Source organism: Psittacula echo (genome assembly GCF_963264785.1).
Source record: "Psittacula echo genome assembly, chromosome: 4".
Lineage (NCBI taxonomy): Eukaryota > Metazoa > Chordata > Aves > Psittaciformes > Psittacidae > Psittacula > Psittacula echo.
The window spans coordinates 42426883-42442665 of NC_137738.1; the positions used below are offsets into that span (position 1 = coordinate 42426883).

Here is a 15783-nt window from a genome sequence, read left to right on the forward strand (position 1 = left end):
TCTCAAACGCAGCTCTGAAAGATGGTTATGTTTGACAGAAAAAAGAGCCCAGGTTTTTAGGTCTTTGAGGAAAGATATTTTATGGAGAAGGCTGTGGACTAGAGTAGAGCTTGCAGCAAAAGTTTACCTCAGGCAGGGACAGTTGGTCTCAAAGCAAATGGAAAAAGCTAGTTTTGTTTTCCTCACAGTCTGTAGTTGAACTTACTACCACAGCATGCTCTGGTTGCCTAATGTCTGCATGTATTCAAACAGCAATTATACAAATTCATGGAAGAAAAAACTGCTAAGGATATTAAGCAGAGAGCTGCAGCTCTTGCATCAAGATATTACTGAACTGGAAGTCACTCAAAGACGAGAATGTGTCCACTAAAGGCTTATCACCATATGATTTTCTGGGCTGTATACTTTTCCCTAGGCGTTTATGAAGAGCCAGTGTTGGAGACAGGATGTTGGGCTAGATGGATCTTTGGTGATACTCAGTAGGATGTTTCGTACATCCTTATATAGGGCAAAAGTGAAAGTGGGTGTTTGCTAGCATTAGTGTCTGATGGATCAGTATGATTTCATCAATTTCAGCAAGAATTGATCTGAAAAATGAGACCACTAATGTGAAAGAAAGATCGTTTTACGCATAAGTAAAGCTAGTAGAAACTTTCCAACCATGACTAGTAGTAGTGCCCTTCCTCACTGCAGAAAAATGACAGGGAAATTAAGGCTCTAAGGCTATTTAATTGTGAAGAATCAATTAGATAAATGTGTATTCCTTTTGATTTGCTGGGTTCTTAAAATTATACAGCTGCAGACATTATGGAAGCTATGAGTATTTATATCTAAACCGTATGTGGGTAACACTAAGAAATATTAGTTCAATAAGCGTAATGATAGCTGTACTCAAATCAAAATGAAGTTGTTAAAAAAAGAAAATCCTCTTATTTATTTCCTTAATAGACATTTCTATGGTACTCATCATGGCAGAAAGAGAGTGCTGAATACTTTGAGGAAGATTAAATTATTTGTAATTATACCACAAGTGGAAGCTTTTAACCAATGGAAAAAAACATAAATGTGGAGCTACCCTGAGATTAATCGTTTTTACTAAGATGACTGCTAAATTTTTTAAGTATTGCTGTGAACTTCCCCAGGACCTTTCATCCAGGCTTTCAAAATATTTTACAAGCACCAATAAAGTTTAGCCTCTTAACACCTGTGAAAAATAAGCATCACTGTTCCCACTGCACCAGGAAGGAAGCCAAGATACAGAGAAAGGACATGGAGAAATCATGATACTTTTGTATTTCACAAAAATTCAGGAAAACTGAGCTCTATAGTGGAAAAAATGTGGCAGAATGCACCATGCATTTATATTTGCAGGCACACTTACCGAAGATTCTCCCTAAGCTATGGATGAACACCCTGAAGTATATCAGACTCTCAATGCAGAGTTAAATTGTTATTTTCCCCAGAAGATAACAACAGCAATGACAATAAGAACAATTTTACTTGTACACGTATAGAATATACATGATACACATATCTAATGTGCATGTAAGTATATTTAGCTCTCCTGGAGACGATAATTCTGGTACAATAGTAGTGTTTGCAAATACTCTCCTCTTCACATCTAACACATATTTTCATTTATATTTCCCTCCCTTCTCACTGCTTTTTCTGCCTCAAATATCCCCCCTGGCAATTTGAACCTGTCCTTAACTGCTCAGTTACTAAAATCCCAGATGCTTTTTCAGTGGCAGCTTGTCATTAAGATGCCAGTTTTAACACTCCTTCATTTAAAAAGATCAGCCTGTGGGTCCTGCAATCAGCTCCATATGTACTGACCCTCTCAGAGATCTGTCCACTCCAATGTAATTTCAACATTTGTCCTTAAATGTGAATGAGGAACTGTTCCTGATTCAGCTTTTACATTGGAAAATGGGCTAAAAGAAGCTCTAAGGTCCACAAACTACCACTTATTATGATGGGTAGGGTTAATGCTGATTTTCTTTTCTGTTACCTACTTATCCCTCACCCTACTTCACCCATATTATTTCTTCTTTGTCTATCCTTCCCCAGTGTGGTCTCATGTATCCTCAGCAGAAGATGTATAACAGGTAAGCAGATTGAGAGTTTGTTAACTTAACTGGTGCCATCCATGCCTTACAGACCCCAATATATTTCTTCAACAGAATAATTAAAGTGGTTTGAAGCAGTAATACGCATCTTGATATATGCACCTCATCCAGAGCTTAAATGCCTTTTTTTTATTCCTTCTATGCTGGAAAATATCCTGACTTTGCAAGGTGTGAAAAGCAAATAATGGTTACTGAATGCAGCATTCTCAACCAGGACAAGCAGCCAAAGGGTCCTCACGAAACCTAGAGCTGGACAAGGAGCAAGTGCCACCCTTCACTTCTGTCTGAGATGACCTTGGAGGATTTATTTTTCGTAGGAGAGAGGTCAGATTTCTATTCAAGCTCTCAAACGATCTGTGCAGTTATGAAAGATGTTCCACATTTATCTCCAGTTGCTATTGAAAACTGAATTCTTCAGTTTTTACTAAAAACACTGCAGCTAGGGCTACCTTCTTCCTCAGGGAATGACAGTCAATTCAGGAGACCCTACCCAACAACACCTCCTGACGCAACTGGAAAATGACTGGCTGCTTCTAAGATCGAGTTAAAGAGCACTCAAGTGAGTCTCCAGCTCTGAATTGCCTCTCTCACCTGGTGAAATAGGCTTGTTTGTGTAACTTTTTGATGGAGCAATAAACTTCCCTACGTACCTTCTGCAGCACCAGTTCTGTGTTAGGGTTGCAGCATTTGTACCAAATGGATTTTAAAATAGAGGCAAATGGTGTAACTCCGATTCCTGCTGCAATGCACACACTCACTCGGTAGTGGAAGACGTCTGTGGCTGCTGATCCATATGGTCCATCCACAGCCAGTCTACAGCAACAAGACATTTAGTCAAGGGTCAGCAACACATAAAATGATAGAAAGCTTACCGTTTGTTGGGCTACATATTTTCAAAACTGACATTCTGTTAAAATAAAAGAGAAAAGACATGTCTAAGATGGCACACAAATTACCCATAGAAACACATTTAATTTTCAGTGGGGGCCATTTAATAGCAAAGCAACTGTTTTTTCTGAAGTGAAAGAACAAGAGCACCCATGTGGATTTGAGGCCTGGCCATCTATTTAAGCATGCAATTGCAATTTTCTGGCTTTCTGAAATGTGATTAGTCATATAATTGCATGTCCAAATTTAGCTGTGGAATTTGCATATTTAATTACGAATTACTGAAAAGCATCCTGGTTTAGAGCTTTATTTTCTGTATTGTGTATATCAAAGTAAAGAGGAACAGATTATAGTAATAATTTTGAAAAGTTCTTTATATATGTTAAAGTAATAAAAGAGAAAGCAAGAAAGAGGTCATCATATGCAAGGAAACTACTGTTTTCTCAGCTCTTTCTGAAAAAACCCCAATATTTTAAAAATACATTTTTGGAAATAAAACTGTATTTAGTAACCTGACATAAAGGCAAAATGTAAGTAAAAATGCTTGTTTATGTTACTACATCCTATAATCAATGCTGCTGATGCTGAGGCATTCATTTTGGTCAGTATTAGAAATGAAAAAGATTATTAAATAGTCGGATTCATTCTTCTAGCAGCATGAATGTAAATACATGCAGTACTTTGGAGATCTCTGTCCAGCCTGTCTTTAAACAATGTAAGTGCTCTGGAAGTTGGTTTCACTAACACCCAGTCCTTAGAAAAAAATTTTTTTTTCCTTCTTTCAGATTTTCAATTATTTTGTGCACTTTATTTCATTAATCATCTTTAAAATTCAGCTTAAATATACAAGAAGAATGAAATGCTTTAACAGGAAAACAAGGAGGGATCACCAAGCAATTGGTACACACAAATATGGAGACACAATGTATCTGAAACACTATTGTTGCTTTCTTAATGTGTACCAAAGTCTTAGCAAGTATTTTCCCCTTCATTTGTACTTGTCACTTTTATTTCAAGATTCCAAACGGTCTGCATGTGCTGTATCAAATGAAACAGCTACTCAGGGATGACTTTTGGAAATCTGGCCTCAGATAAAAAGAAAGTATTTTTTTAAAAATTGTATTTTTATTTGGATTATTGCCCAGTTCTATACTTTTTAAGCACTTTTAACACTGTAAAATATGATTAATTTAGGGTATGTATGTGAAGTGCCTAAGAACTGCTTTTAGGTGAACTTTCTATGAAGTTCAATGTGGGTTTGGAAGCAATTCTCACTATTGTTAGCAGATTGAGAAAAAATTGTTTGGGAAGGAATTTGAAGAGGTTATTTAATCTGTTTCTCTGGTACAAGACAGGATCAATTATTTCTGAATCATTCCTTACAGACATTTGTCTCATCAGTCTGCTCCTAACTCCTTAGATGACAGAGATCTTGTTACTGGTTTAAATACATTGCTCAGCTGTAGCTAGAGGGCTTAGCCAAATACAGTGGCTCAGAGAAGTAGGGAGGAGAAAGCAGAGAAAGATAAACAGAGCTATACAACCCATTCGTTTGATCTAGAGGGGGTGGAGAAAGGTAAGATGATAGTAAGCAAAATGAAAACAAATGCTACATTTGTGCTCACTAAGGGAGGAGTAGAAAATAGGGCTATAGACTGGTTCTAACTATGCGTTGGATTGTCTGTATTCTTTGTGCCCATCTACGCAATTTGATTGTAAAGAAGCTTTACGCTTTTGAGGAAGGCAGGGGAAGTATTTAGTTTTGGAAAAGTAACAGTAATGGATTCTTGTACTATTTTTAGAATTTAAACATTTGCTCATCATTATGATTGTATAGTACTCCTGACTGTAGGAGAAGCTAGATTTTTGGACAGTGTGCTAAAACAGCAATTAAGTGAGCCAAAAATCCCGAAGAGGCATAATACAGAACTTGATTATTTTCACAGCAATAGTCTTTTTAATGGTCTTATCTCTCAGATTTGCCATAAATCACAACTAACTGTCTTTGCTACCTATATACATGTACGTACCTTTTATTTTAGTCTTCTTTTATTACTTACAATATAAAGATTTTATTTTTAGAACCTTACCTTATCATTCAGTTTCTACAGGTCTTCTATCCTCTGCTCAGTTTCTGCTGTTATTTTTTAATATAGTCACCAATTTGGTGTTTATCTTTAGATACTGAAACCTTTAAAAAGGACTTGTTTTTTTTGCTTTATTGCTAGCTTAACTGTTGAATTATTATTTTTAATATATTGCAAGAAAGCAACTGAATGATGGCATTAGGCACCTTAAAAAGATTAAAAAGAAAAGTCTTTATATATGACACCACTGTTAATTTCAGCTCTGCATTGTTGCCAGCAGCATTTGATAACAGTTTTCTCTTTCTCATTCTCTACACTGGCTGTCAGTCATCTTGGACCGTTTTTGCTCCAGTTCTGCTGAAATGGTATACTTCTCATTCCAGTTGCCTTTAACAAAGGTATGGCTTTCAGTTGTAATTTTTATTAACTGATACAATGAAAGGACTGAAACAGACTTTCTTCTCTGCCCTTACCTTCTTAGCTCAGTGGTATCTATAAGCTTTTTGGGGGAATGTTCTCTAACATCCAAGTCCCATTAAATTATATAAATCCAGTTAAACAAGTGCCTTTTGCCATTCAGTTTTACTTGAACTGCTTCATCAAAAGCAATTTTCCAGGGGGAAAATAGGCCTTTCGGTCCCAGGCTCTACACACTCCACCAGAATTGAAATGATCCTGTGCCAGACCTTTCTTTGCTGAAAATCGCCACTATGCCTGCAAGGAGCTACATGGCTTGAATCCATTATGTATAAAGCCAGATGCTTAGCTGGTGTAGGTCAGGGTGGCTCCATTAACTTCAGAGGAACCCTCCTGACTTGCAGCAATGAGGCATCAACATTTTGCTTGGATTAAGTTGTCACAGATACAGAATTTGAACACCAGTAACCTTTATAAAGTGGAGCAGAGTTTGGAAATTAGAGAGACAGAGTTGAGGGACACTGTTGGAAAGAAGTAAGATTCAAGCATAAGTTTCTGGGGCCATATGTCTAAGTAATGAAAAATGTCTAAGTAACTGAAAGGGAAAAGCTGGAATTTTGAATGGCAGGAGATAGGTGCCATGAGAGCATAAACATAGAGGCACAAAGGTAGCAGATAGATTCCAGTGTTGTTCTAATTCAACTCTTAATCTGTCAAAACAGATTACTTTAGGTGTAGATATAGAGGTTAGAGGTTTAAATGATAGTGACAGAGATATAGGTATTGATATGGACTTTAAATCTTGGATTAGTCATCATGTCTTCTTGGTAGCTGTGGCCTAAATTCCTGACTGTGTTTTTCTGTGTTCTTTTTAGCATAATGGCATATTTTGTATCCAGAACTACTATCTAATACTCTAACATAAAGAACACACACAAAATTAATGAAATTTATATTATTAACATTTATTTTAAAACATAGAAATAACATTTTAAAATGTATTTTCTGTAAATCAAACCTTGGTAACATCCACAATTCCTTGAAAGCTTTTTCCTGTGCTCCGAAAGCCTTGAAGAGGGCTGCAGTCCAGTCCCCAACGACCCGTATGTGAACACTGAAGAAGTCCTCCTCAGGAGCTGAAGTGAGGGTGAAAGGGTGCCACTCCAGCCATGAGACAGATGGGCACTGTAGAAAGATATATTGACCAGGTCCCATTTTAAAGCCACATTTCTTCATGTGAAGCTCAAGGACTCCAGAGGAATATGTCACCACCTAAACAGTAATAAAATGACCTGGTTTATTTTCCTTCAGAAGAATAACTATTTGTTTTCATTAGGTTACAGGTGACTTTGCAATCACTTCTACTTGAGTTCAACAACAAGTTAATGCAAATTGGTAGGCACAGTAATTATTAAGTGTCTTGTAGATCATATCCTAAACTGCATGTTGCAGTGCTGGTATTGCCCAGTAGCTTGGGAGCACGTACCGTGTGTATTGTGGGGCAGCTTGCTTTGTGAGTGTAAGAGGCAGAGGAAAGACTGTAACAATTCAACAATTTGTGAACTTTCTGTTTTAGTTGAACCTCTTCCTTAATAGACTGGAATAATTTCCAACTTTTACTGTTGTGTAACAGTGTTAACATGAGTGGGATTATTGTTGGTTTGGCAAGAAGAAAAAAAGCTGTATGAGCTCAATTCTAACATACTATTATTAAGAGGTAATCTCAGTTAAGCAGCCAGTTTTATATGTCATACATACTAAGATTCTCAGATCACAGGCACTCTGTGAAATCAGCAGCAAGATTTATCTAACATGCTTTTCCCCTCACAAAAAAAAGACCCAGTTTCTGATCTTTGTCTTGATACATGTGGACTCTGCTATTTCAATAGCACCACTCTCCATTCATTTTGCTGTGACTTAAATAGGCCCTTAGCACACAGAGATATTTACAACTGGAATAAATTGTTACGTTGGTATTAATGAAACTTAGATTATTTATGCTGATAATATAACCCTTAATCTTCTCAGAAGCCTCCAGATTTGAAAGTAAAACCCATGTCCTACTGAAGGCAAGGGCATCTCTGGCATTTACTGGAGTGGAACATGGTTTCAGTTCATTAAAAAGAGCGAACGTCTGTGCAGATGTTTGTGTTATGATGGTGTAAAGCCTGGCACTTCATTAATCAAGTTTGGATCTGTATGGAATATTCTTATGGACTTGCTCTTGGAGTAAACGTAAAATCTGATATCGATACTTGGCTGAAACCATGGTAGTGATGGAAGAGCTGCTGAAGCTAGGAGTGAAAAGTGAGGTCATAATATGGAGAAGTTACCTGTAAAAATAAAAAATGTCATTGACATGATTTTTTTTTTTTACACAGACATGCAACTTATGTTACTTACCTTAGTAATGATCACCTCCTGTCGAAATCTCCAAAACCGAACAATTCTTTCACAGATGTACAACACCATAGGACTTAAAACCCACTTCCAAGCCTGTAGACAGTTGTATATTAACAAAGAACATTTATTTGAATGTCTACAAAAATGCTTTGCATTGCTGGCTTAAATCAGCAGGTAGGGTAAAATTAAATTATTTGATTTTTCTTCTGTGATTTCTGATTTGCTTTTCTCAAGGGAATATTTCTCTTGCTACTGTAGCAGTTCTGGCTTTCTTGTGGAACAGACATATGGAACTCCTTCACAGATGCACTCTAAAAGCTGTGCTAATATCTATCTGTATTCTGGCCAAGAAGAATCCTTTTAAATCTTTTCCTACCAAAAGGCAAAAGGATTAATGAATTTAGGCGTTACATATAGGTATCATTGGACCTGAAGACATAGGGTGCATACATTTATACAAAATTACCCACAGCCTTATTATTTTTTTGCTCTTCAAAGTCTAAAATATTTCAGAAGGGTCAGATAGGAGTAGCTGTTGTTGTCAGCTGCAAGTTTTCTGATACTGTATGAGTAAGCATTAAGTCCCAAATATTCAATTAGAGGAATGGGATACATTTCCATTTAATCTATGACTTGGGTCTGTATCAATAAATGTGGTTTTTTTGATCTAGGATACTAAGCTGGTCATACTTTAAGTATTGCAGGTAATTATTGTGCTTCTACTTGCTAATCTCATGTACTGATCACTATGACAGAGATACTTGGCTATTCAAGTATACTAGCTAACAATTTCACTGACTTGTACTGATAACTAAGGTAATTGGCTGTTATTGAATCTTCATGATATTTTTTTTTTTTTCTAGAAGAGATACTGTTTTATTTCCATTTTTTTAAATTACACAGCTCATTCTAGAAAACTGAAGACTCCACAATTGCGTAGCTTTTAAAACCTCCAAAGAGCAACTTTACTTGCTGAAACATTGACTTTGCTCCACAAGCTGGGTAACAGGGGTTATAAAGTATCTTTTATGAGAAGCAAGCCATAAAATTATGTGACTTCCTTAGAAAGTGCTAAGAGGATGGAGTGGCAATTTCCCAAGGTTAAGCCTTGAAAATTAAATAAAAATATGCATGATTTAATAATGGGAAGCAACCAGCATAAGCCAGAAGATTGTTGGTTAAAGCAGAAACTCATCACATCCGTTGTCCTTAAATACTACAGGTGTCTCTGCACAGTGGGTAATCTCACGTCTTGAATATATTTGCATATATCAAGCCACAATAATGATGAGACCTGTTTTTCCTCCTTTCCATTTGTGCTACTTGTAAATAAAAGCTTGTGACAGGAATGTTAAGGTTGGAGGCTACCCTCTGTGAGCTCATCTGGTATTTCAAATGTGCCATTGCTCCAGTGCAGCAGAGCATTTAGTCCAAAATATCTTTTGGCTGGCTTGGGGCAACAGGGCTACCGCCAGGAAGGATGGGCTGCTAGGAGACACAGCTCCTGGCTGGCTAATCGGGGCATCGGTATTCTTGCCCAAGTGGTGTTTCCTCCTGTAATGAGAATGAACTGAGATGGGACAGTGATGGCTCAGGAGAGGCTGTAAGGATAAAAGTCCAGGCACCCTGGGTGCAACAGAAATGCTTCCTTGTCCTCAAGCGGGATCCAGATCAGGCTGAAATACGAAGCAGGGGAGCATATGTGACATGACTGAGAGAGGGTCTCTGCCGTGGTAGCCTCCGTTGGGAACCGTGGCCAACAGGGTGTGCACTCCAGTGTCACCTCGTGCACTTCCAGCTACTTACGAGGCTGTCCCTTCCCTTCTCAGTCCCATCTGCACCTGCCCCTGCTTGTGCTGCACAAGCTTTGCCACGGCCTTTTAGCCTCTGACTGAATTTGTGCTATCTATCTGCGGTGTCTAGCAGGTATCACACCATAGTGCATTGCCCATCGGCAAAGCACTGTTGCACTGTTTTTACAGATGATTTATATGCCATATGGTATTATCACAATTCATTTAAAATAATGTGACTTTGTAAATATGGCCTTGGGAATGCAGGAAAGTCTGGCAAAATAGGTTTAACACAGAGAAGTGGAAGTTCTCTCCAGTTGGCTTTATGATAATGAATGTCAAGACATGCTGTTGGAAGCAAGATTGTGTCTGTATTCATGGTGCGTAGCCATGTATTGATTTTTATGGTGACATTGTAGCTGATATTTTTAGAGAGGCATTCATTTTCTCATTAATATGCAGGTTGGATAGTGGCTAACAATAGTTTAGTTTAAGAAAAATCTATGTCAGCCATTAAAAGAGCTACAAGACACTGAATGCTAATTTTTCTCCTTTACTTCAGGATTTGCTTTGGTATGTTTTTTTCTTTTTGGAAGAAACAACAAAAACTTGCATATGAGCAAGCTAAATCTTGAGCTGTAAATGTTAAATGATTGTGTTTGGATGCGAGACATCTGACATACTGTACAAGTCTGCTACTTAATTACCCCCTGTGGATTTGCAATCTTGTTGCAGAAAAGTCACCCTTCCGTGGGACATTTTTCCTGCCTTTTCCTTTCATAATTCATTGTTTCAATTTCTCTCCTTTTTACCTAACTTAAGACATCAAGGCTGGACGATATGAAGAATGTGCCCTAAAACAAGGACATAATTTTAACTCTGACTTATTCTCCCATGGTATTTAGACTATCCATATTAAAGTACAGTTAGTTAGAATAATAATACTAACTTGAATTCCTAGCTTTACTGTTCCATTGTATTTTCTGCGTCTGTACTCTCATAAGGTTTTCACGTGGAGCCTATGTTTGTGCAGTGAGAACATCAAGGATATCGTTGATACTGAATAATTAAAAAAAAAAGTACAGAATAGAGTATAAATCTGAAATCCATACCCTTCATGAAATCCATACAAAGGTAATGTTGCTTACCAAAAGGATCTTCCAGAAATAAAAATTGTTATTAATGACACCAAAATTTTATTCATCACTTTTCATCTGTACCTGTCTATACTGATTATAAAAGAGGTAAGGATCACTGTTTTAATGCACAGGGAGAGGTCATGGAACAGAAATGTGCAGCTGCTCTCTAAACAGTCACTAGCATACACTTCAGCTCCCTGCTCCCTAAGACATTTAGCCTTCCAAAGGAAGGACACCGAGTTACAACCAGAAGGCAAACATCACTCTTACCACAGGTTTGTTGCCAGAAAACTGCGGCAAAGGGCACTGAGTGGCATTCTCCCATTCCAAGTAGTGATCTTTACAGTAAGTGGCGTTGTGGAGCAGCAGACTCTGAGCCGTCTGACCTCGGACAAGCTGACTTAAAACAAAAATGTCCATCAGTGATATGCTTCTTTGCAAGGTTTCTGTGCATCTGTGTGTTTTGAATTACTAGTCAAATTCAGATTCGGAGATAGCTGAAAGTTCAAGAACTGGCCATTTCAACCCTGCTCTGCTCTCTTGTCCAAATTACCTTTCCTTTAGCTTTGCCATGACTTTTTGACCAAATGGAAGAAGTGCGTTATAGTATCGGTATACATCAATGCAGCTGAAGCGTATAGAGTCCTTGCATAGAGAATATACATTTTGCTGTTTGTGGCAAAAATCAGAACGATTTCCAAGTTCTTTAGAACAGACACTTTGACTTCCTCTCTATATGAGCATGTTGTATTGTTTAGAAAAATAATAAAACTTAATAGTGACAGACCTTCTGTTTCCTTTGCTGCTTTCTAAATGCATTTTTAAAAGCTGCAAATAAAGTTGGAGGACTGTAATTAGATGTATACTCTCTAAAATACTAGCTTTTCTACTTCTGAGAATGTTAATGATATGAATTCTCCCAAACATATCAATCCTGACTGTTCAGTTTAAATGGGTTTCAGCTGGTGTTGATTATGGGTAGAGAAGGAAGATTTTTATGGAGAAATGGTGTTTGTTTCATATTTTCTCTGAATTTTCCATTTTTCCACACATACTTTGGCTCTACAACATTAGCCAGTCTTGCCCATGAGCCTAACAAGAGACAAGGAGGTAAGAAGTACTGCCTTCTTTTACATGAAGATTCTTTTACTTGAGAAGAAACTTCTTCTCAGTGAGGGTGACAGAACACTGGAACAGGCTGCCCAGGGGGGTTGTGGAGTCTCCTTCTCTGGAGACATTCAAAACCCGCCTGGACACATTCCTGTGTAACCTTATCTAGGTGTTCCTGCTCTGGCAGGGGGATTGGACTAGATGATCTTTTGAGGTCCCTTCCAATCTCTAACATACTGTGATACTGTGATACATGGCAGTGTTATCACGTACCACCAGTTCAGGCAGAAGGACAGAAAAGGAGGTAAACTTGAGTGAGTTTTGTTCAGTCACATGGGAAGGAGAAAGAGATGGGAAGAGAACAAAACTTTATGTTTTGCGTTCTTTTCAGAAATCAGGTAGTGGTAGGGATTTGCCGGGGCAGCAGGAAGCTGCTCTGTTGCAGTGCACTCCCAGCCTGGAGCAAGCAATGTGATCATTGAATGGTATTGTTAAATAAGTGTCCCCTTTTCAGGGAAGTCTCTTGCTGAGGAGTGTCGATCAGCTGGCTGGGCAGAGGGTGCTTTCAAAGCTGGAGGCTTACAGGGTTCATTATAGCTGTTTGAAATTGGATTCTAAAAGATTTGCTGGAGAGAGGGGAGGGGGCCATTTTAATCAGGCCAGGATACAGTTTACAGCATTTGTTTGCAGCTGTGCCTCTGAAACTTGGGACTAATTAATTGAGCCAATTTCAAGAACACTCAATGCCAAACTGAATGTGGCAGCTCTCAAATTGCAAGGAAAGAGGTGAGAAAAGTAACACACCACAAAACATTGTACCACCTGTTCCCTGCTCCACGGAGACATCATGTAGCTCCAGAACACAGGCACATGCACACGGTACTAGGAAGTTCCTCTGTGTCAGAGAATAGTGGTCTTTATGTACTTTAGTGGTGGGCGATACTAATCTGCAATCTGACTCCAAGCAAAGATCCCAGTAGTTTGTTAATAGGAAAGCACAAGATCAGAGATTTGAATTGTGTTTCATCTCATACTGTGTACATATACACCATGTAGTTTATTCAGACACTTACCCCATACCATGGATTATTAAACCAATGAAGAAAGCCACAAAGAGGTGATGGGTATACCAGAACACCTCATAGCATGACCTTCTGATGAGCTCAGTAGATGAAGTCATAATCAGAATTAAAGCCACAGTTATCACAACTCCAGTTATTCCAGCGATGGTAGTTAGTACCTCACTTGTTGTGTTCTAGAATAAGAATACATTATTAGTATTAGTAGTTATTGTTGTTATAATCATTATTTTTATTATTATTTCTGTTACTGTTAGTATTGCTTCTGTTGCTGCTATTAAATATGAAGCAAAAATCTAAGATATATTTTCAGTAAACAAAGAAAACCAGAACGAGATGTGGAGGCAAACCTCCATTTTACCACAGAAAAGCATAGAAAAACATCCCTTTGCTCTATTTTCACTCAGGCTTATCACAGACACGTGTAAATATTTACTGTCACTTATTTGTTTCAGGAATTGAAGGAAGGAGATCAGATAGTCTCATTAGTAGAATCATGGAATCGTAGAATGGTTTGGGTTAGAAATGACCTTTAGATCATCAAGTTCCAACCCTCCTGCCATGGGCAGGGATGCCTCACACTAGACCATGTTGCCCAAGGCTCTGTCCAGCCTGGCCTTAAACACTGCCAGGGATGAGGCATTTACCACTTCTTTGGGCAAACTGTTCCAGTGCCATAATACTTTTATTTAGTTTACTTATGTAAAAGTGTCTCAGAAAAAAAGGGAAATTATTAGAGAAGTGAGATTAGTCCTAGAGATAAGTAAAACAGCACTAGAAACCAGCTTATTCATGTTAAGGTGATAAAATGAGGTGCTAAGACACCTGGAACCATAAAGGTGTGGAGCTCTTTTGTGGTTAATTTACTTCAAAGTTTGTGGGGTTTTTAGCAGCCCTGAAATGGTGTATTAAAATGGCATGCTCTCATTTACCTAGCAGAATACCTCCTTTACTTGTTTCTTACATTTATCTGGAGATACATTGGATAATACTTGGGTTTATTTTTTAAAAGACATATTTAAATTCACATTTGTATGCTTGTCAGTGATGAAACATCAATATGCTGGGCTAGAACATGTTCCTTCTTGTTCATGACTCAAAGGAATCAGCACAGGTTTGTTGCATCTGTCTAAACCCACAAAAATAAACTGAAGTGAGAATGAAGATGTATTTTGAATACAACAGTCAGATGCTGATCTCAGTTATAATGTGCAAATCATGAAGAACAGCAGTAAAAATCTCACATACAAGACAAGACTCAAGCTAAATATGCCAGCAGAATGCAAATGAAGTCCCATTTGGCCTGTGAAGCATATATATCAGTTTTCTTGGTGCTGATGCGCAAGAATGAAGGAACTCAGTATGCCTTCTGGATCCTGAGTTGGTTCTACAGCTTAATACACTAGGAGGAAAAAACCCCTATATTGTACTTGTAAAGTGCTCTGATTTGATATGGAAATCCTAGAGGTGATAAAGTACCACAATGCCATTTTTCCAGTCACTTTTTACAGTAAAATCATTCTTTCAAATGTTCACACTTGACAGCACACAGTACATTTTCAAATTGGTGCCTGTGAAGAGTGTGTTCAGATCCTATTACGTATTAGCAGCACTGATATAGGTAGTATTTTGAACATTTCCACTACAGTGGCTAGTTTGAATGTTGAGAAGAAACAAGAAAAAATGTCAGACGCTTAGTACATTGCTACTACAGGGGTAGGATGAAGCTGAAATGGAAGCCTGAATTGTTGCTCTCAGAACTTACTTCTCCAAAGGTAGAAACAATCTTTTATTTGCTTTCCTTCATAATTTATTAATTCTGAATGTAGCTACTGAGGCATGAGTGGCTGATAAATGAAATATAAATATTAGAGGTTGGGGTAAAATCTAGACTGTAAATTAGAAGGCATTGTGGGGCATATTAGTGTGAAAAATCTAGGAAAGTATCTAAAAAAATGCTAGCCTTCTTCCTCAAGGGTATTTAGGATGTTAATGCTAATTAGAGGCATGCCTCACAATTGTACCACCTAAGTGAAGGCTTAGTGAAGAAAAAAATGCATATTGAAAAATAGTAGTTTCACATTCACAGCTGTGAGCTTTCTTCGGTTCCTGGGGAATCTCTCATGTGCAGTGAGAGTGGGCACTCTGTTCTGAAAGACTGTGCAGCTGCATCCTTGGCTCACTGTCCTGTTCTGTTAAACCTGACTACTTTGTCAACACTAACATGAAGACTTTTGTGTTCATATCGCTGAGACCATTTATTTGCTTGATTTTTTCAAACTTGAGAATTATTTACTTTTTTATTTTGAAGGATGCAAAAATCACACTATCCAAACTGGAAAGGAAGTGAGATAAAACAGAACAACGTGCCTTGGATCTGAAAAGTACTGTCAAATCCTGCTGATGGTTGTGCAGCCATTGTCTCACTTTGTTTCTTGTTTCAATGAAGCACACTACTGATCAAAAGAGCCTCACTCCATGGTGTTCAAGCAATCTTTATTGCATGCTGACTATGTGGAAATTTTCTGAAGAGCAGAAACAATACATGTGGAAGTCTCACCAGGGCCATTTCAACCCTGGAATATGTAACAGTATATTACATTATACACAAGCAAACATATAAATGTGATGTATACAGTAATGGAAAAAGGAAAAAAGCAGATGAGCTTTTGCATGTTTTACATGCACACCTTGCAGAAAAGGGCTGTTTTTCTTTATGTTATGAGTATTATAAGGAT

The 15783-nt window shown here is 37.8% G+C and overlaps 1 protein-coding gene across 1 annotated transcript in view; it reads right to left on the minus strand.

Moving 5' to 3' along the window:
- NOX3 (NADPH oxidase 3) overlaps positions 1-15783 on the minus strand; it is a gene marked incomplete at both ends in the record, with an annotated part of 38376 nt that overhangs the window by 10178 nt on the left and 12415 nt on the right. Inside the window, 5 exons of the mRNA XM_080616533.1 lie at positions 2780-2942; positions 6540-6793; positions 7925-8017; positions 11127-11256; positions 13040-13221. Of these exons, the coding sequence (XP_080472659.1) occupies positions 2780-2942; positions 6540-6793; positions 7925-8017; positions 11127-11256; positions 13040-13221 (822 nt within the window). The remainder of the gene's footprint in view (positions 1-2779; positions 2943-6539; positions 6794-7924; positions 8018-11126; positions 11257-13039; positions 13222-15783) is intronic.